The sequence below is a fragment of the Lissotriton helveticus genome, chromosome 3_1 (assembly GCF_964261635.1).
Source record: "Lissotriton helveticus chromosome 3_1, aLisHel1.1, whole genome shotgun sequence".
NCBI lineage: Eukaryota > Metazoa > Chordata > Amphibia > Caudata > Salamandridae > Lissotriton > Lissotriton helveticus.
In genome coordinates, this window is record NC_136061.1 from 226,065,256 (window position 1) to 226,086,306 (window position 21,051).

Genomic DNA, 21,051 nt, shown 5'->3' on the forward strand with positions numbered 1-21,051 from the left:
TGTGACGGAATCTTCAGAGGAATTCAAACCGATTACCCGGAACATACAAGCATTTGCAATGCAATAGGTTTCACATTTACGCGAGTTTAAGCTATTGGCATTGTAAATTACAATGCCTTTTTATTTATGTTTTAAAAAGCAAAACAAAAATAAAAGCAATGTCATTTACAATGACAATTGCTCAGTCGCGTTAATGCAAAACCTATTGCATTGCAAATGCTTGTTTAAATTTGAAGCAGAGCATTCTTAAAAGAACGTTATAACCTCATTTGCTAAGTATTTGCGCCAGGGACATCTCATGGAGTGACACAAAGCAGCACAAATCCTTGTAAGGGTATGTACATTCTGGCTCAAAGTTTAATTTGTGCTGTTAAAATGCCATTTTCTCAGCCCAAATAGAGTTTTGCACCACTGTGCATCAAGAGAGCATTTCCTTGGAGGATTAACACAAGCACCTATAGTTGTTTTAAATTTTGACTCAAAGGCTGATCTACTGAAGGTAGCCAGACTGGTCTTTATGTCATAAAAGAACATTTAATTGAAGCAGGCACCAACATTGCATGGATGCTGCACTGTACAGAAACGTATACAATGGAATGTTTTAGAATTTGTCTAGTATAGGATTTTATAGTGGAAGGGTAGGCTTCCGGTACAAATCTACTCTTTTATGTGCATGCCTGGTTTGCCCAGCCTTAACCCTCACACTCTCAAGCAGCTGGTAGCTTTCCTCCTGCTTTTTAGGTCGAGCCTAGCGCAGCGCACATGCGCTGCTCTGCTTGACTTTATGTAAGGGCTTTAGAAATCTCACCACACGCTTGCACACGTTTTTTCGTTTGCTTTTGGTTTTGTCCCAGGCTATTGGTCTTTGCGTGCGTCTTTTTAACAAAGACCGCACGCAATTGGGCAAAGGCGGGCGCATGTCCCGACTTTGCTCCTCCCACAGCCTATTCCTTGCGGTTACCCGCAGAGGCGCTATGTGTTTTAAATTATCATGCCCAGATGCGTGCGCAATAATTGAAAACACATGGCCTGTTGCTAGCTCTAGCGCGCACCACTCGCGGGCTTGGGCTTTTTTTTTTCCAGTGCTGGTTTACTTTATTTCAGAGCGCGGCGCCCAATTTAGGGTCACTGCGCTCTGGTTGTTTATTTTTTATATTAGCACTCCCGGGATGCCGGAACTTGTTGCCAGCTGCCCTCCTTTCGAGTGAGAGGGCGCAGTACAAGTACCTTTGGGTGTTGCTTGTCAACCCTGGTAGTCCGTTGCAACCATGAGGACCTTGCACAAAATGCTCCTGCTTCTGCTGCTGGCCGTCCCTGTCTCTGTGGTGAAAGGTAAGTGCAGACTCTGCTCTGCAAGCTGTACGGAGAAGGTGTGTGTGTCTTTCAAGATGGTGGAGTTTTGCAATCTCCTCTTGTAGCGAAGGTTCTGACTAACGACTTCTATTAGAACTTTCATTTAAAGATTTGTGTCCTTTCCTGACTTCCTAGGTTTGCTCTTTCAAGAAGAACCAGCGTCTGTCTCCCCAACAACCCGATGGCTCTCTTCGGGAAGCATCCTATGAAAATGTCTTGCTTGCTTCACCGGTAGTGGAATTAGCTATTTTGAAGGGACATTTTATTTAAATCAAAGGTGAATCATGTTTTTGCAGAAGTGAAAAGGGTTACAATGAGGACTATTTTGTTGGAACCAGTTGTCGCCTTGTTTCTACTTGTCATGATTAACGGGCTCCTTTTCTGCATTTTTGCGGTGCCACCTCCTGCCTCAGAGACGGGGTCTCTTTGTTTACATCGGTTATTGGTGTGGGTTGGTCGTTTGTAGGCGGTTTTCCGTGAGGTTTGCTCTCTTGTAGCTTGCAAGCAGGCGGCTATTCGTCTCTTGAACCCGTGACTGAGCCGACCGTGGTGCTGTTTTGGAACCAGGTGGAATATACCTGTTGGTCGCTGAATGCTGATCAGGTAGGCACCGCTGCGGCTAGTGTTTTAATTGCTATTAATACAGACTGTTGTTCGGTGCATCTTCTCTTTACATTCAGTGTGAATAAGGGAAGCAAGGGCATGAAGAGGTTTGCCGTTTATCACACTATGGTCAGGTGGGGATGCCGGGATAAGAATACAATACACCGTGGTTCCACAGCTGTCCTGCTGCGGCTGCTATTTATCTGCTGGAAAACTTAGTTTCCTGCTATGTAAGCCTCAAACAACTGTGTTCATCTCTATGATTGCAAAAATGACTTGAGCATATTTTTGGTGTGTGCGTTTCAGCTGCCATGGCGGTTAAACAGGTTTCGAAGGAACTGATAGAAAAACGAACATTTCAGTCCGTTTGTTTATTTCATGCCGGGGCTCTGAGTAGAAAAGTAAGTTGTTTACAAGCGGGTCAGGTACTGCTGCTATGAACACACCTTTTTCTAGGAGACAAAATGGCAGGTGGAAATACGGTACATTTACTTTATTGGTAAAGCATAGGGCGTAGTACACCCGATTTGAAGTTTGCTTGTGAATCGACAGAGTTTGAGGCCCTCCTTAACGTTATTGTGCTTTATGAACAGTGTTGTTGGAGGTGGAAGGTTTCCCTGCCTACTGGCATCCCAGCTCTGGGGGTGGGAGGGAGGGCGGAGACCGCATCTTCCTGTGTTCGGAGATCTGCAACATGAGACGTTTAAACCTGCACCCAGTGTTTCAACGTAGACCGTCCCCTCCACAGGCTGATTGTAACATTGAGGAAGGGCCTGTTGGCTTGTGTTGGCGAACACGTCCACCTAATTGTGTCCTTACAAATGTTCGTTTTTTACAGTTTAAAAGTTTGAATGCACTTTTGTAAGTGGGCCTATGAGATGATAGATTTTGTATACAGGGAACCTGTGAAAACATTACCATGTAATAGAAAACAAGCGCCTGATGTGTTATGCAACCAATGCTGTGTGTCTTGGTGTTGCTGCGTTCCGTGTTTATCCTGTCTTTTGAAGCCTGTATTTGTGTAGAATGTTGTGTGTTTTCATTAAGCATTTACAGCGCGGTACGTTCGCATGTGTCTGTGTAGACCCATGTGTTGTCTATAGAGGCTTCTGCCTTCTGTGTTTTTAGACTGCCATCTCCTGTCTCCGCAAAGGCATGCGTGGTATGTCTTCTCACCCCAATAAGTATTGAACCTTTTGGGGACTTTAACTTAAGAATCGTTTGTTGTCCATGTTTTTAGACGTTCTACCTCAATGTGTTTAGACACTGTACCCCTAGACAGCTGTTTTGAGTTTTTAGACTTCTGTCTATTTTATGTTCAATTCCTTCTATATGTCTCTCGAAGCCCGTGGGCAGTTTGTCCTATTTTCTCAGATTGTGATCTGTGTCCTCAGAAACCCTTTGTATTTTGTTGTCAGGTTTCATGCAGAGGACTGCCTCCGCTAGAGAAGCCTGCAGAGAGGCTGCTAAGGATTGGTCTTTCCCAGATCTTCTTGGTAACGTGCAAGTTAACGAGGCTGCTGGCATCTCCTCTAGGGGGGTCAGTTACACAGTTATGTTAATTTCTGCTGATCGAGACGGCCAAGCGTGCTACAGTATTTTTACCTGCATCCCCCAGACGACTAAGCTTGATTTCCACAGAGAATAGGAGTCTGACATACCCAGTTGTAAATATTTGCCTTTTTTGGATGCTAAGTCAAACTTAATTCGTTCAGGGATGGTGGACGCACATTAGTGTGTATCTTTTATATTAAAAGCTGCCTATCTGCTGTAAGTGAAAGACATTCCCTTGCTACAGATCCTTTATCTCACTCTTAATGTGGTGAATGCAGACAGGGAGGTATTTTACAGTCTCCTTGGCTTTGGGGTTGTTGGGGGTGGGTAGGTCTCATAGTGTCTCGTTCTCATTCTGTAGGCCCATCCACTCCCTGCCTCGTCCGCAGAATCATTAGCCTGTTTGTGGGAACTGGTAATTATTTGACTTTGGCTCTGTGTGTGTTTTTTTACTCTGTGTATGCCTGTGGCAGTGCCTAAATCTTGCATGCAGTCAGAACATATGTGGCTGTTTACTAAGATGGCTGCCACCGCTCCAGCGGATGTCATTCCATACACAACAATATGTCGTGTTGTTTACTGGTGTGTTTGGCATTCCTACACACGTTCTCTTGGCATTCGTTGCCATAGCAGCTTAAGTGTAAGCATCTCCAAACAGTTAATTCAGCATGTTCTGCGTGTGGCCTTTGGGAAGCATTTTTTTTTTACTAAAAACGTATAACATCCCAAAGGCGAGACCTATTGGGTATGCCAATGCTTGTTGTATAATTTCTCTCTCCTTATATCACCTTACCTTATCTTCCTTAACCCAGTCTCCTAACCTGTTCTCTCTCTCAGCTCTCTTCACCTCACCTTTGTCTAACTCACCTCTCTATCCCTAGCTCATTTTCTGTGTCATCAACGTCTTTGCTTCTGCCTCGATCTCTTTTTAAACTCACCCCCTTCACCTCCACTATCGCGCTCAACCTCTTTCTTTATAGATCTCTTGATCTCATTATCACTTCTTTATTTTCTGCCTCACAGCTCTCCACCTCCGTATACGCCTCACTTCTCTTTCTCTGTTCTATGTGTCTCTTGCCTTCCTCTTTTCCTTACACACATTTCTCCTGCTACTTTTCACCCCTCACTCTACCTTGCCCTCTTCCTCACTACTCTATTTTCCAGACCAAATTTTCTGTACCTCCTTTTTATTTTGCCCTCTACTTTTCATCTATTTTTCATCCTTCCTCCAAGTCTACATCTTACTGCCTTTACCTCGTTCTTTTTAGGTCTCGCCTGTCGATGCGCATGCGCATCGAGCTTGCGAGACTATGGGGGCTTATCCACTCTTTATCCAACTTGCAAGGAATCGTGGCGATTCCTTGCAGTGCACGAGAAATTGAAGCTCAATGCGCATGCGCAATGAGCTTCAAAGCGCGTGCACAAGCCCCCAGCCGCCTGCATTGCCTGCTCTCTCTGTCACAGCCTCCCCCAGCTCCGCCTCCTCACTTTTTGATTGCACGGCCGTCAGGCCGTGCCTCCCCTACTCTACTCCCCCCTCCTTCTCCACTCCCCCTCACGAGTGTCACGACGCACCTCCGGATCCGCCCCCTCCCCATTTTCTCTGCCTGCCATGTCGCGTCGCATTTCTCCTCCCCCCTCCCCCCAGCCGCCTGCCTTGCCTACTCTCCCGCCCCCTCACTTCTTGATTGCACGGCCGCTAGGCCGTGCCTCCCCTACTCTCCTCCTCCTACTCTCCTCCCCCCTCCCCTTATCTGGCCTTCCCTCCGTCTGTTCCCTCTCCCCGCTCCGCCCCCTCCCCTGCCCGCAGTCTGTTCGAGACAAGACGAGAATTGAATTCCCTCTCAATAGGTAGGATATTTTACATTATACACCGCTACCTGTAAACAAATGTGACAGAAAGGTAAAATAAAGTCACGTTCTAATTAGGAAAAACATTAGCTGTAGCTGGAGCTCGAGTCAAGGATACCCGTGTTGTACGGCATTCTTTTAGTCTGTATCATTCTTTAATCTGCTCTGCCTGTAAACGGTATATTGACAAACTAATGTAACCAAAAAGCTCGTGCTCAGTTAGTTCGTTGTGTATCAACACGTATAATGGCCGCCTGCATTGCCTGCTCTCTCTGTCACAGCCTCCCCCAGCTCCGCCTCCTCACTTTTTGATTGCACGGCCGTTAGGCCGTGCCTCCCCTACTCTACTCCCCCCTCCTTCTCCACTCCCCCTCACGAGTGTCACGACGCACCTCCGGATCCGCCCCCTCCCCATTTTCTCTGCCTGCCATGTCGCGTCGCATTTCTCCTCCCCCCTCCCCCCAGCCGCCTGCCTTGCCTACTCTCCCGCCCCCTCACTTCTTGATTGCACGGCCGCTAGGCCGTGCCTCCCCTACTCTCCTCCTCCTACTCTCCTCCCCCCTCCCCTTATCTGGCCTTCCCTCCGTCTGTTCCCTCTCCCCGCTCCGCCCCCTCCCCTGCCCGCAGTCTGTTCGAGACAAGACGAGAATTGAATTCCCTCTCAATAGGTAGGATATTTTACATTATACACCACTACCTGTAAACAAATGTGACAGAAAGGTAAAATAAAGTCACGTTCCAATTAGGAAAAACATTAGCTGTAGCTGGAGCTCGAGTCAAGGATACCCGTGTTGTACGGCATTCTTTTAGTCTGTATCATTCTTTAATCTGCTCTGCCTGTAAACGGTATATTGACAAACTAATGTAACCAAAAAGCTCGTGCTCAGTTAGTTCGTTGTGTATCAACACGTATAATGGGTGTCGGGAGAACACACCTAATGGGTCTGTCTTGAGAGTCGTCCTAAAAGCGATTCAGTTGTCGTCAGCTTCAAATGTTTTCCTCTGGATTCAATCGGTGTTTTAGATTTTTGGATCTGTATAAGTTTCATTATGTTTTTAACAGTTACATTTTACTTCACCGGAGTCTCGAGTTTATATTAAATTAAACCTCGGGGCCCTGTCCACTTATATTCCGTCCATACAGGGCTAGGTGAGCAGTGTCTTAAGCTGTGCGCAGGTGCAAAAGAGTAAAGTATATTTGCGCGCTTGTCTGAAAGAGTAGTTCATCACAGTGTAGCCTCCTCCCTCGAATCACGCTGTGCGCATGCGATCAGTATTTCATGTTGCGCATGCCTATGGGATACACGCATGGTACCTTGATGAAGCTTTTTTTCAGGGAATTGTGTTCATAGTTGGGGTTTCTGGGTGAACCCCAACTCACCCTCACTCACCCTCAACCCCTCACCCTCGACATCAACCCCTCACTCACCCTCACTCACCCTCACCCACCCTCACCCTCACCCACCCTCACCCTCACTCACCCTCACTCTCACTCACCCTCAACCCCTCACCCTCACTCACCCTCAACCCCTCACTCACCCTCACTCACCCTCACCCTCACTCACCCTCAACCCCTCACCCTCACACAGTGCAATAGGTCTCGGAGCATTTGAGTTAGAGCTTTTAGAAATGTTTATGGCTTTTTTTTTTTGTAATTCTTTAGCATTGGTTACAGGAAACAAAAATGCTAAAGATTTACAAAAAAAACCCATAAACAATTCTAAAAGCACTAACTCTAATGCTGCGAGACCTATTGCATTTCCAATGCTTGTTGTACATTATCTCTCTCTCTCTCTACCCCACCCCTTGAGGAGCTGTACTCCTCCGCTTCTCCATTTCTTCCTCCCCATTTCTACTTCTCTCTACCTCTGTTTCTCTGCCTGTCTTTCTCTACCTATCTTACTTTTTCTACCTCCCCTTATATTTTCTTTTGGCTACCTTACCTTTCTTTATTTACTTTACTTTTCTCCCTCGTATATATTTCTACATTAACTCTATCTCTACCCCCTTCTCCCTGTACTTCATGTCTCTCGCTATATTATATATCTTTATGTCCTTGTACCTCTCTCCGATCATGCCCTGTGTCATCTCTCTTACTTATCGGGGTTGCATGTTACTGTCTAACTCTAACCAAAGAAGTGCTCACATATCAAGAGGAGAAGAGAGGCAAAGCATGGGAAGAGAAATTAGGAGAAAGATATTCGATTTTTACAAATAGAACTCATATTTTGGCAATGGGGGACTGCGATAGGAAGAGAATAAAAGCAGATGTTTTCCATCTGTACGTGTTAACTGTGTTACGCATACAATATCCGTCTTGAAAAGGATAGCTTGAGTGCATCCGAGGTTCTAGCCGTGATTAACAAGCATTGCCAAAGCCAATAGGTCTCGTCTATGCAAGGGCTAGTGGCTTTGTCAATGTGTTATAGACATGTTGAATACCAGCTTGGCTGCTGTTCAGCATGGCTAAAAGTTAGTGGTGTAGAGGAGAGTGTCGTAGAGTGGAATGACGAATAGTGGAGTAGAGTGTCGTAGAATGGGGTGGCAGAGTGTTGTGTATTGGAGTGGTATATAGTGGCATAGTGTGTTGCAGAGTATAGTGGCGTAGAGTGGAGTGGTATAGAGTGCAGTGGCATATATTTTAGCAGCGTACAATGCAGCATCCTAGAGTGTTGCATAGTAGAGTGCAGTGGCCTAAAGTGCAGTGGCATAGAGTTGCGAAGAGTGCAGTGGAGTATAGATGCATTGAGTGCAGTGGTGTGGAGTTGAGTGGCATCAAGTGGTGCAGAGTAGAGTGGCAAAGAGTGGTTGCAGAGTAGAATATTTTTTGTTCTTTGTTTTATATAGCGTGAACTTGACCTGAAGGTATCCGGGATCAGAGCGTTCTACATGAGCACCAGTTGCGTTACACAATTTCATTGATTTATTGTAGGCACAGGGAGGTTGTGATTTGCCCAGAATCGCAGGACATTGAGCGCCCTTGCCTAGTCTCAAACCCGGATCGCCAGATTAGAGATCGACCGCCCTGGCGTTAGGCTACATCCTCTCCCCAGAGTATAGTGCCATAGAGTGCAGTGACGTGCAGTGGTGTGATGCAAGAGTTCTGTAGCATAGACTGCAGTGCTGCAGCATAGAGTTATGTAGAGTGCAGTGGTGTTAAGTACAGTGGTGCAAAATTCAGTCAGTGGTTTAGAGTACAGTGGGTTAGAGTAGAGTGCAGGGGAGTAGAGTGGCATAGAGTAGACTGGTGTAGAGTGCATTGACGTAGAGTGTTAGAGTATATATTGGCATAGAGTGCAGTGGCATAGATTTAAGCGGCGTACAATGCAGTGTTGTAGAATGCAGTGGCGTACATTATAGTGGTGCTAAGCAGAGTGTAGTGGTGCAGAGGAGAGTGGCGTAGAATGCAGTGGTATAGAATGTGCAGAGTAAAATGGCATAGATTGTGCAGAGTAAAAGGGCATAGACTGCAGTGGTGTACAGTGGTGCAGAGTATAGAAGAACAGTGTTGAGTGCTGCTGAGTGCAGTGGTGTAGAGTGCAGTGATGCAGTTGTGTAGAGTAGCATGCAGTGGCATAGAGTGCAGTGGAGTAGAGTGGCGTAGAGTGCAATGGCATAGAGTAAATTGTTCCAGAGTAGAGTGAAGTGGTGAGGAGTGTTGCATATTGGAGTGCAGTGGCGTAGAGTGTAATGGCATAGAGTAAAATGGTGTTGATTGCAGTGGTACTGAATAGAGTTCTTTAGAGTAGAGTGGAGTTGTGCAGAGTAGAGTACAGTGAGTGACCTAGACTGGAGTGGTATAGAGTGCAGTGGTGTGGAGTGGTGCAGAGTAGGGTGCTGTAGAGTGGAGTATGCATGGTGTGGTAACATATTACCATTACAGACAACACATTTTTTATTGAAATGGCCATTATATTTGCACAGCCATACAGTATTACTAATAAAACTATACAACACACAAGCGATAATGTTTGGCAATGCATCACCTAGTGTATTGATTTATTTTGAACATATTAAAATATTTGTTTCCATCATACTTCAGAATTAACAAAAAATGTGCTTTCCTAATTCTAATATATTCTGAAATACTTGCACAGTTCATGTAAATGTTGTTGTGTGCTATAAAAAAAAACATTCCTACCCCCAGGAGCCAGCAAGATTGTCACATAAATCCTCTCACTTTAAAGTCTGAGAATTAAAAGTAAACAACAAGCTCCCTTGGAGGACAGACCCTGAAATTTGATGTTCGTCTTTGAATGCACAGCAAATGTGACAAAAACAAGATTTACAGGCCTGTTTACAGAAAGGAGCACTCCTCCAAGAATACAAGGAGAGGTAGCGTCAAAAGGCTTTGCTGCTGGGGAGGGACGAACTGAATCTAGACAGCCTAAAACAAATAAAGCCAGCAAATAGCAAGCCAGAAAATGCGAGTTACAAATCTCAAAGCCAATAGAAAGCAGCAATGGGAATGTATTCCCAGGGAAGCGTTCTGAAATTTCCCAATATGTCTTTAGCAAACCAGACAGCTGTGTTGTTTGGTAGGCTTTCACCTAAAAATGGAATAATGCATGAACATACGTTGGGTGGAAACTTTTCATGTACATTTTTAAAGGTTTTTAGTGTCTAGCATTTATTATATCACTTATTTGAAAATGTGGTTTTATTCATTTTTAGCATTTCTTTTTATTCAAATCTATTTTAACTTAGCTGTTTAACCCCTTCCATGCTGATGACGAGCTAAGCTCGTCATCAGCGTTACCTACCGTGTGCTGATGACGAGCTGAGCTCGTCATGTAACACGGTAAATCAAAAAATGCCGCATACCGCGGGAAAAACGGCCGCACGCATGCGGTTAAAAGATGTGTTGATATTTCAGCCGCCCTGCTGGAGCTCTGATGTTATATATTTTCCTATCATCTACAAATGAATGATTTTTGAATGAATGTGGACTTCCCTCCTGTCTTACTTATAGTAGCTGTTAGTGATGTGTCATGCGTGACAGGAGCGGGTGAGACGGGTGCACTTGCATGATGAGCTCCAGCCCTTCCATGGTGTGCTTTGGACCACTCTCACTGAGAACCCCAACCGAACGACAATCTCTTGGGTAGTTTGTGTTACAAATGCTGCTAGTAGTAGTAGTTTCCTAGCATATTTTGTTTTTGTTTCGTCCAATACTGTGCCTTCAGCCACCTGGCAATAGTACAGGAAACTGTTCTTTAACTTTTCTTCTCTCCATTGCATAATTTATTCCACCCTGCAAGAACTGCTTTAACCCTTTCAGCTCGTCATGAGTTACACCTCTCGTACACTCATGACGAGCTCAGCTCGTCATGTAACGCGTGTTTTTAAAAACCGGCGCGTACAGCGGGAAAACCGCTAGCGCGCATGCGGTTAAACAAAGAGGCAAACATCAGAGCTTGAAACAGTAATTTCTATTTCTGTGCAAAAACGGCCCTTCTCTGAGCCCTGGCCTTCGTCAAAAGTGCAGTCTTTCTGCTGAATTGTTACTCTAGCACACACCATAGTGGAGTGGGGAAGTGTTGTGCACCAATAATGAAGAAAAAGATTTTGGTTACACTCATGTGGACACAGCAAAGTGGCCTAGGGGGTCGTCGTCCTTCTCAAGGGTAGGGTAAATTGTGGGTTTCAGTTGAGTTAGGAGTTACTGTTGGAGGGTTAGTGCTCACAATCTGCTTCTGGGTGTAAGAGCCAGACACATAACTAAATATTGGTGGGCGAGCTGGGCAATGTTGTGGTACAGATTGAAAAATACTTTGTGTTTTTTAACTTACTAAAGGAAGGGCAGGGAATGTTTTTTTCTGTCTTTTCTTGCATACAAAACATAAAAGAACGGGTTTAACATCCAAATTCAATGTGCTGCAAAGGAAAGTGCAGGATTATTAAGCCAGTTTGTCTCTAAGCATTATGGGCATATAAATGAGAACTAATTTAGCACCCGATAGTTTGTTTTCCTAGATACTGCTTTAAAACGTTATTTTTAGCTGCTCTTCTCATCACACATGGTATTTTCAGTCTCATTGATGGCAAATCTGCCTTAAACCAACTTATTTGCTCTGATCAACAGCTGTTCAACTCTAAAAATATTGTGGAATCATGGCCGCCCATTCAACTGAGCCAAAGCCCCCTCGCCCTAAGAAACCACCGCAGCCCCTAGTCATACCAAAGAATGCCATTGAGGAGCAACGACTGAAGCTGGAGCGGCTTATGAAGAACCCGGTAAGTGTGTACATCGAGAGGAGATTCTAAAGTTAAGAGACTGCATAGATATAAACTCAGAAATAGGGGACTGCCGAGCCGTGTCAGGGAGACTACTAGGGAAGAGACATGGAAATTAGCCATAGACCTAAAAAAGGAGACTTCAGGCTCTTAAAGAATATTATATGAAGGGTTTGACATAAGCCTTTTTAGGTTAGAGACGGAACTGGCAATGCAGTAGATGACAGGTAGCAAAGAATGAGAGCAGTCAGCTAACACAATCTCCTCTTGTGACATACAAAATCCTCTTTTGTGAGCCTCAGAATGTTTGGGAATTACATGGTAAAATGGTTGTGCGGCATGTGTTTAATTTTGAAACAAAGCATTGGGCTTGATAAATGAAACTCGTCTTGCTTCTTAAATATTGTCACTACCCATAGACACTCCTGTCTTTATCTTCTTTGCACTCCTGTCCAGGGATTTCTACTGTACTTTTGGACATTCCTGAGGGCCTTGGGGATTTTCACATTTCGCCTGCGTGAGCATGCACCTAGTTCTTGGGCTCTCGCTTGGAACATGCTCATTACTTACTATTCATTGGCACTCGTCTTTGCTGCCTTCTAATTGCGTAGCCCTTGCCATATGTCCCTTCCTTTTTCTTCTGTAACGCAGGGACCAATCACAAATTACTCCTATTTGAAAGTGTCCCAATGCTGCTCGATCTGTGATTCGAGTATTAGTTTGTCTGGAAAAAAAGCGCTATGTCACGATTAACGCTGGCCACGTCCTAATACTTTTATTTACCTTCTCCCCTGCACCTAGTCTCTTTCTTCTCCCCCCCTCCTGCTGAGTCTCTGTTTCTTCTCCCCCTCTCACCTGTCTGGTTCTTTTTTAGGTCTCGGCCTGCGTAGGCTGCGCTTGCGCAGTCTCGGCGGCGAGATCTTATGTTTTTCAGTGTGGGGCTTGAACCCACCCCTCTTCTCCATTGGCTGGCTTCCTAAACAGAGGCCAGCCATTGGAGGAGAGGGGCATCTGTCCATTTAAGCCCCGTCTTTTTGGGATTCGGGGGGGGTGTTTTTTAGGTTCTTTCTCTCCTCTTCCCATTGGCTGGAATTTGACATTCCAGCCAATGGGAAGAGGAGAGAAAGAAAAACACGCCCCCGAATCCGAAAATGACGGGGCTTTTCTGAGAGTCATTTCTGCTTGACCTCGATTCGGAGGGAGCCTACCCCTCATCTGCTCCGTTTTCACCGCCGCAGCCTCGGAATGGCTGGTCCGTATTTTGCAATGGACGGGAGACCTGTGGAACATCGCAGAAATGGCCAAAACAGCGACGTCAGGCTGGCGATACGGCGGAGATAATGCTGTGCAAAATGGCGGCGCCCTGCTTCACGTCGGAGACAGAGCCGAATGTGAGCGAGTTACGGCTGTACAGGGCATCAGGGAGGACACTTCATGGTTGCGCTCAGTCCACAGCAGCGGAGACTGGCGGATTATACTCCCGATGCGCTTTAGGAATATCAGACCACTTCAGACACGCAGGCATGTTTTGAATTCGCAATCTCCCTCACAAGATGGCGGGCGGACATGACTGCGGTCGGGTAGTTAGCGCGTATCGCTCCTCAACGGCACCATCAGGTACTGTCAGCGCACCTGGGCGGTACATGTGGACTGTAATATTGCGCCTTTAAGGGGCTGCTCCCTGCACCTCCTCCGCTCTTTGTGTGGCCGTGCAGAGGGAGAAGGCCGGGCGCCGGGAGAGCAGCTCGGACACTGGCCGCCGAGAGAGGAACCTCCCGCCGCATCCTCCAGCCTTCCTCACCGCATCTTGCAGGGTTTTAAAATTGGCTGCTTAGGAGCTGGCGGAGCTTCCCGCGCAGGCTGTACCAGCCTCTCCCTGCTCTGGAGAGCGGACCACGGTCCGCTGCCTGCCGCCGCTTCCTCTGCTCCTCCCGGGACCCAGGCGCCGGGAGCGGAGGCTGCATGGAAAGGAGCGAGGGGATGAATTCTACGTGTAATGGGACTTCCAGGCCGTTATCAGTGGAGGGACAGCATCGCCTCCCCGGGCCGTTATCCATGTGCACCCAGCATCTTCTCTAGGAGACGTAACCTGCACCAAAGCCCCGCACCACCTGGGAGTAGATTGGACTATATCCGGGGACACCCAGCTTCACCCAGTGCCTGCATACTGGGAGAACGGGTCTGTTTTTTGCTCTGGACAGCCAGCGTCTGCCAAGGTACGAATCTATGGGCTTTAAGCATCACTTCCAGAGCCATTATCAGGACTGTCAACACCTGCTTGTGAGGGCATACATGGACCTTGTATCTATGGGAACCCAGCATCACCGAGATCATGCTTCCTGCCTGGTCCTTTTTCAGCTCTCAGCACTCAGTATTCACTCCCAATGGGCTTACTTGGACCCCCAGAGCCCGCAGTGCTTGCCTGTGATGGCATGCGTGGACCATCAGCACTGGATAGCCACCGAACCCCGATTTCCTGGTACTTGACCATCTCGGCGTCCTTCATTTCACCGGGCAATGTTTTCCTTGCAGTGTACCGTCTTCTGCTTTTTGAAAGTCTGTAGGCATCTTTGTTATTGAGAACCAGCAAGCAGAAAACATGCACCCTGCGATTTCTAGCCAGGTACCATTAGGGAAGTGTTAGGGTCCCTTGCATCTAGATGAACTGTCAGTCATCTTCACCTGAAGCCATGGCCAACTCGGTTGGAGATTTTGTTTTGTAAGGTGATACATAGGAAATTGTCACTGGAGTGCCAAAAACTCTTTCGCTGCTGGACTGCTCAAAGCTAATGCGAGTTCATTATCATCGCTTGAGATACATATGTGATGGTACTGATGTGCGGGTTACACACGGATTCCTGAAAAAGGTAGAGCATGCCCCCTTTTTAGGTTTCGCCTCGTCGAAAGCTGCTGCGCAGCTTTTCGGCGCAGGTGAAAACCTAATGAGAATAATAGTGGCTTGGGAATCCGCCCCTCTGTTCCATTGGCTAGCTCCTTAAATGGAGGCTATGCCATTAGAACAGAGATCTGTCCGTCATGGCCGGACCAGATTCGTGGGCGTTCCCGCGATTTATTCCCTCCGCAACGTCATGCGGCCGTGGGCGGGGTTTATCTACAAACGCCGCCATTCGCACCACCAACGACATGGCACTAGAGTGCTCTAGTCTGCAGTGATTTCATCATAATATTTGTGGGAGGTGCAGAGAAGTTTGTGCTCCGAGGCAAGTCGCTGCTTAGACCGAATGACCTGTGAATAAAACCGACCCTCTGCTACAAGCAGCCATAGGCGACTGCTGCTGCGGACGCTGTTTCAGCTGCTCCAGCGCCTCCTCCCGGGGCCCGCCCACTTCCGCAGAACTGGCATTTCCAGCTCTTGCTCTGTTGCTCAGCCGAGGCCAGCTACAGAATCAACACAACCCCGAGCCCCCGCGGACCTGACAGCGCTTCTTCCTCAGCTGCAGACATGGTGAAAGTGTCCTTCAACTCGGCTCTCGGCCAGAAAGACCCGCCAAAGGAGGAGAATAGCGAGGTGCTCATCATCCCCGAGCCCAAGGTGAGCACCGGGAGGCAGGGGAGCTGCAGGGCGACGGAGGCAGCTGGCTGGAGGGGCAGCCTGCACTGTCCCCGGATTACAAGTGTGGGGGCAGGGAGGGTGTTTGAGGCCCTCAGCTATTTTTGGTTAATCCCAGAACAAGGACACATCTACAAAATGGCTGTTTTCGTTTTACCATGGCAGAGACCTGCAACGCGCTTTTCCGTCTAATTAAATCTCTGCGCGTCTTCGCAGAAATGTACCTGGCCTCATATTCCTGAGAATGGTGTGTGTTCGAGCAGAGGATAGTGTTTACATCCGGCAATAGGGCCAGGGGCCACGGGAATACCAAACCCTGTGCTTAAAATGGCTGATGCGCAGGCTCGCTTTCACTTCCGGTTTCAGTAAAAGCCAGGAGGTACTGGGGACTAGCTTCAGATTCCAGACTGCCGACTCGCTACATCCCGTTTGCCACGGCAGCGTTACTCAGAAATAAACAAACTGTCCACGTGCTAGTATCCTCACTGGCAAAAACGTAAACTATTAAATCACGGGTGTCCTAGACTATTCTATTTGCTTCAGTTTTCAGTCTAATGGCCGAGTATTACTTTGTTGACTCAATGTCTAGTAATGAAATTAATCTGTAAGGTCAGCGACGTCCAGGATGGGCTCGAGCGAGGCAGGCAGGCAGGCAGCTGTCTCCCAACACTCCAGCCATCATAACCCCTTTCCTCCACTGCCCGACATGCCCCCCGACCTCCCCTGTCTCTGACAACGCAACCGAAAATAGTACATTTTGCTGCTGCAAAACCCGGATCGCAGGCCGCTCCGCCAATGCACCTCACTTCACTGCGTATTACTATAGTTATACCAATATTTCTCACACGGAGCGTGGCTCTCTCGTGCACTGGTGTTTTCTACTACTTATATAATGTGTAACGTAACTGGTGCTCATGTAAAGCGCTCCATAACCTTCGGGTCGAGTTCGCGCTATATAAAAACTCTTTTTTTTTTTTTTAGAGTGGTCATTCTAACACTGCTTTGTCAATGCACGTCACATAGATAATGCCTCATTTCACTATAAGCATCACGTAGGGCATAAAAAGGTCTCCTGAGGTGCTTCACTTCAGTAACATCCTTTATACGTATAATCAGTTCCCTCAGAGCTTTCCCAAAGCACCTCAGTTTATAACCTAAAAATTCTACTGTATAGAAAACACTCAGCTCTGCAACTGCGCCTCACTGTAATGCCTTCTGCTGTTAATATACTGTGACCACACACTGGTCATAGAAAGTACTTTGTGTTAGTGCGTACACTCTACTTCTATGCCCTGCACGGTCTGGGATTTCCCTTCTGGCTCCGGATAATCTATACTGCACTCTTCATAAGGATGAAACACTCATGGTGCGCCACGCCTCACTGCTGAAAAGAAGAAGAACCTAAAGATGCCCTGGATCTTAGTAGCTGATGACAACAGTGAACTCGAATGAGTACATTTCCCCGTCTATTTGAATGGTTTTGCCCTCATTTAAATATAAATGACCAGGCATTTTCGGCCCAATCTGCAAAGCCAATTTAAGTGCCTATTAGCTTTGCCAATGCTTGTTATTGCTTGCTCCCGTCCCTCTCCCTTTCCATTTTGCTATTGTTGCTGCTTTTCCCTATTCCTCCCGCCTCCCTGTTCGTTATTGTTGCTTGCCTTGTAACTTCGACCCCTCCCCTGTTGTTGTGGCTTACCTGTCCATCTTCCCCACAGACACCCTGTTGCGTTCCCACGCCCCTCATTACATTACTCACCTTGTTACTAGCCCTCGTCCCTCATGCTCCCTATAGCATTGTTTCTTGTGCTGCTCTGTTATTTGCCCCCTCCCTTCCCACCAGAAACAAAACAATATGATGCAGCCAGTGCTGGATGTGTCATGACATTTCTTTCTCCAAATTTTCACACATGCTGCACAGCACCCACACTGCTTCATATGGCTAAAAAACACTTTCCAAGCCAATAGCAAATTCATTTGTGTCTTTTGTTGTTTATTGGTTGATGATATGTGCATGATTTATTTGTGTGTAACGGGTTCACATCTTCGTCTGATTACTATGACGCTATGACACTGCTGTTGATCTCTGGGTTGCTCCACCTGGAGCATTTGGCTGGGGATGGCAGCAGCAGCAGTCCTTTAGACTGGAGGTAGTAGCGACTGGTGGCGGTGGATGCAACAGGATGCTCTAGGATCCTCTGACGTGTTTTGAGCCACTGCCATTGGTTAATTAGTGCCAGTGTTTGCCAATGATCTGCACCGTTGCTTGTTTCTAAACACCGACAATTATTTAGAACAGTAAACCACAAGGCGACGCTGTCTCTCTATTTTTTAGCAAACCAATGCTATGTACTATAAAAACATAAATAGAAAGAGCACTTTGGGGCCTTTCCTAAAGCTCGGGGCGACCTGGAATTGTGCAAAATGTCAGCTTCTGTAAGTAATGCTGCCACAGTAATACAGACACTGGCATTTGGAGGAGCTGTGGTTAATGCCAGCTGCAGTGGCAGACCTCTGGCCCTAGGACTTTTATTTGTACAAATGAAACTGGGGTCTCTGCAATATTTGTGATGCAAATTCAAGGCTTCAAAGTATGATGTTCACAATAACCAACACCCTCACATAAGAACATGCTTAAAACGATCCCTACAAATGAAGTGATTGTAAGATAACTGATTTAGAATATGCTTTTTGGGCATAATTCCAGCCAGAGTAACAGTGTGTGGTGAAACACTGCTTTTAGCAAAATTGAAACATCACCGTTTTCCCATTTTATGCAAACTGCACTGACTTCCCGTCTATGCTGGCCCTGGAGGGTGCATCCCAACGGGGGGGGGGGGGGGGGGCTGTGTGTGTCTGTGGCTCTGTGTATGTGTGTGTGGCTCTGCGTGTGGCTCTGCAGGTATGTATGTGTGTGGGACTCTGTGGGTCTGTGTGTTTGTGTGTGGCATTTGCGAGAGATTAAGCTATTGGCATTGTAAATGACAGTGCCATTTATTTATCTGTTTTGAAAACCAACACATAAATAAAAATGTTGTCATTTACAATGCCAATAGCTCTAACTTTTTCAAAGGCGAAACCGTTGCATTGTAAATGCTTGTTAACCTATGAGTCCAGATTGTTTATTTTTCTGCTGTGTTTCTTTCTGCGCTGGTCATTTTTCTTATATTTCCTGCTTTTCAAGCTCTGGCCCCTTTATTTGCAGTTTCTACCGTTTTTTTCCCTTTTATCCTGCTGATTTTTCTTTTCATTTAGTCTGTTTTCTGTAACACTTGAAATGCTTACTCTTTTGTTGTGCGTTTTGTCACTTTATCACTCAACTTGTACGTTATTTTACTACTGTTTTTCTTGCCAAATTTACATTTGTTTATTATTTTTCATCCAGTTTATTATGTTTTCTGTCATTTAGTCTGTTATTTCACTCCTCTGCTAGCTAATTTGACTATTTTTCTCCCAATTTTTACGCAGTATTTTTCTGCTTGTGTATTTTGGTGGGGGGGGGCTCTGTGTGTGTGTGGGGGGGGCTCTGTGTGTGTGTGGGGGGCCTCTGTGTGTGTGTGTGGGGGGGCTCTGTGTGTGTGGGGGGGGGCTCTGTGTGTGTGGGGGGCTCTGTGTGTGGGGGGCTCTGTCTGTGTGGGGCTCTGGCTGTGTGTGTGTTTGTCTCTGTGTGTGTGAGTGGGTCGGGGTGTGTGTGTGTGTGTGGCTCTATCTGTTTTCAAAAACAGCACATATAGAAAAATTTGTCATTTACAATGCCAGCAGCTCTAACTTTTGCAAAGGCGAGAACGTTGCATTGTAAATGCTTGTTCTTCTTGAGGTCCCTATTTCTTCTCCCCACGTCCTTCCTGCTCGTTACCTGTGCTTCTCCCTCTCCCATCCACCCGCCCATTCCCTGTTTCTTTTCCAATTCCTTGTTTCTTCTCCCCCTCCCACCCACCCAGTCCCTGTTTCTTCTCCCCCTCCCACCCACCCAGTCCCTGTTTCTTCTCCCCCTCCCACCCACCCAGTCCCTGTTTCTTCTCCCCCTCCCACCCACCCAGTCCCTGTTTCTTCTCCCCCTCCCACCCACCCAGTCCCTGTTTCTTCTCCCCCTCCCACCCACCCAGTCCCTGTTTCTTCTCCCCCTCCCACCCACCCAGTCCCTGTTTCTTCTCCCCCTCCCACCCACCCAGTCCCTGTTTCTTCTCCCCCTCCCACCCACCCGGTCCCTGTTTCTTCTCCCCCCTCCCACCCGCCTGGTCCCTGTTTCTTTCCCCCCTCCCACTCGCCCGGTCCCTGTTTCTTCTCCCATCTCAGTTTCTTCTCCCAGGTTCCCTGTTTTTTCTCCCACCTCCCACTCACCTGGTCCCTGGTTCTTCTCCAACCCACCCGGTCTCTGTTTCTTCTCCCACCTCCCACCCACCTGGTCTCTGTTTCTTCTTCCCGGTCCCCCCACCCTGTCCCTCTTTCTTCTCCCAAACTTCCCTATTTCTTCTCCTCTCCCCCACCGCCCAGTCCCTGTTTCTTCTCCCCTTCTTACCCGCCTGGTCCCTGTTTCTTCTCCCCTTCCCACCCGCCCTGTCCCTGTTTCTTCTCCCCTTCCCACCCGCCCTGTCCCTGTTTCTTCTCCGCCTCCCACCCGCCTGGTCCCTGTTACTTCTCCCGGGTCCCTGTTCCTTCTCCCCACTCCCACGCGCCATTCTCTTTTTCCTCTCCCTCCCACCCGCCCGGTCCCTGTTCCTTCTCTCCCTCGCACACACCCGGTGCCTATTTCTTCTCGCTCCCACACGCCCGGTCCCTGTGTCTTCTCCTCCTCCCACACGCCCAGGTCCTGTTTTTTCTCCCCTCCTACACGCCCGGTCCCTGTTTCTTCTCCAAGGACCCTGTTTCTTCTCCGACTCCCACCCTCCCGGTCCCTGTTTCTTCTCCAGGGTCCCCTGTTTCTTCTCCTGAGGTCGCCCTCCCACCCACCCGGTCCCTGTTTCTTCTCCCAAAGGTCCCTGTTTCTTCTCTTCCCCCTCCCACCCCCAGTCCCTGTTTCTTCTCCCCGCTTACCCTCCTGGCCCCTGTTTCTTCTCCCCTTCCCACCTGCCCGGTTCCTGTTTCTTCTTCCCCTTCCCACCCGCCCGGTTCCTGTTTCTTCTCCCCTCCCAACTGCCAGGTCCCTGTTTCTTCTCCCTCTCCCACTTGCCTGGTCCCTGCCTCTCATCCAGGGTCCTTGTTTCTTCTCCATGGTCCCTGTTTTTTCTCCAAGGTCCCTGTTTATTCTCCCCCTCGCCCCGTCTGTATCGTCTCCCTATCCCACCCACCTGTTTCTTCTCCCCCTCCCTCCCTCCCACCTGTCCCTTCTCATGTCCCTATTTCTTCTTCCTTCCCCCGCCCTATCCCTGTTTCTTCTCTCCCACCACCCTGTCCCTGTTCCTTCTCTATGGTCCCTGTTTCATCTCTCCCCTCGCACCCACCCAGTCCCTGTTTCTTCTCACCCTCCCACCCACCTGGTCAGTTTCTTCTCACCCTCCCGGTCCCAGTTTCCTCTCACCCTCCCCCCCCACCCGGTCCCAGTTTCTTCTCATGGTCCCAGTTTCTTCTCATGGTCCCAGTTTCTTCTCAAACTGTCCCAGTTTCTTCTCCATGGCCCCTGTTTCTTCTCCCTCTCCCTCCCGGCCGGCCCCTGTTTCTTCTCCCCCTCCCACCTGCCCAGCCCTGGTTTCTTTTCCCAGGGCCCCTGTTTCTTTTCCCGGGCCCCGGTTTCTTCTCAGGTCCCAGTTTCTTCTCTTCTCTGTTTCTTTTCCATGGTCCCGGTTTCTTCCTCCCACCCCCCGGCCCCTGTTTCTTCTCCCCTCTCCTACTCCCCCAGCCCCTGTTTCTTCTCACCCGGACCCTGTTTCTTTTCCTTCTCCCAC

At 47.8% G+C, this 21,051-nt stretch overlaps 1 protein-coding gene across 3 annotated transcripts in view; it reads left to right on the plus strand.

Moving 5' to 3' along the window:
• Positions 1 to 21,051, plus strand: part of PRKRIP1 (PRKR interacting protein 1) — a 99,598-nt gene that overhangs the window by 21,702 nt on the left and 56,845 nt on the right. For all 3 annotated transcript variants that reach the window (XM_078679662.1, XM_078679665.1, XM_078679663.1), the window contains exon 3: positions 11,447 to 11,598. In XM_078679662.1, coding sequence (XP_078535788.1) covers positions 11,476 to 11,598 — 123 coding nt within the window. In that variant the 5' untranslated portion in view covers positions 11,447 to 11,475. The remainder of the gene's footprint in view (positions 1 to 11,446; positions 11,599 to 21,051) is intronic.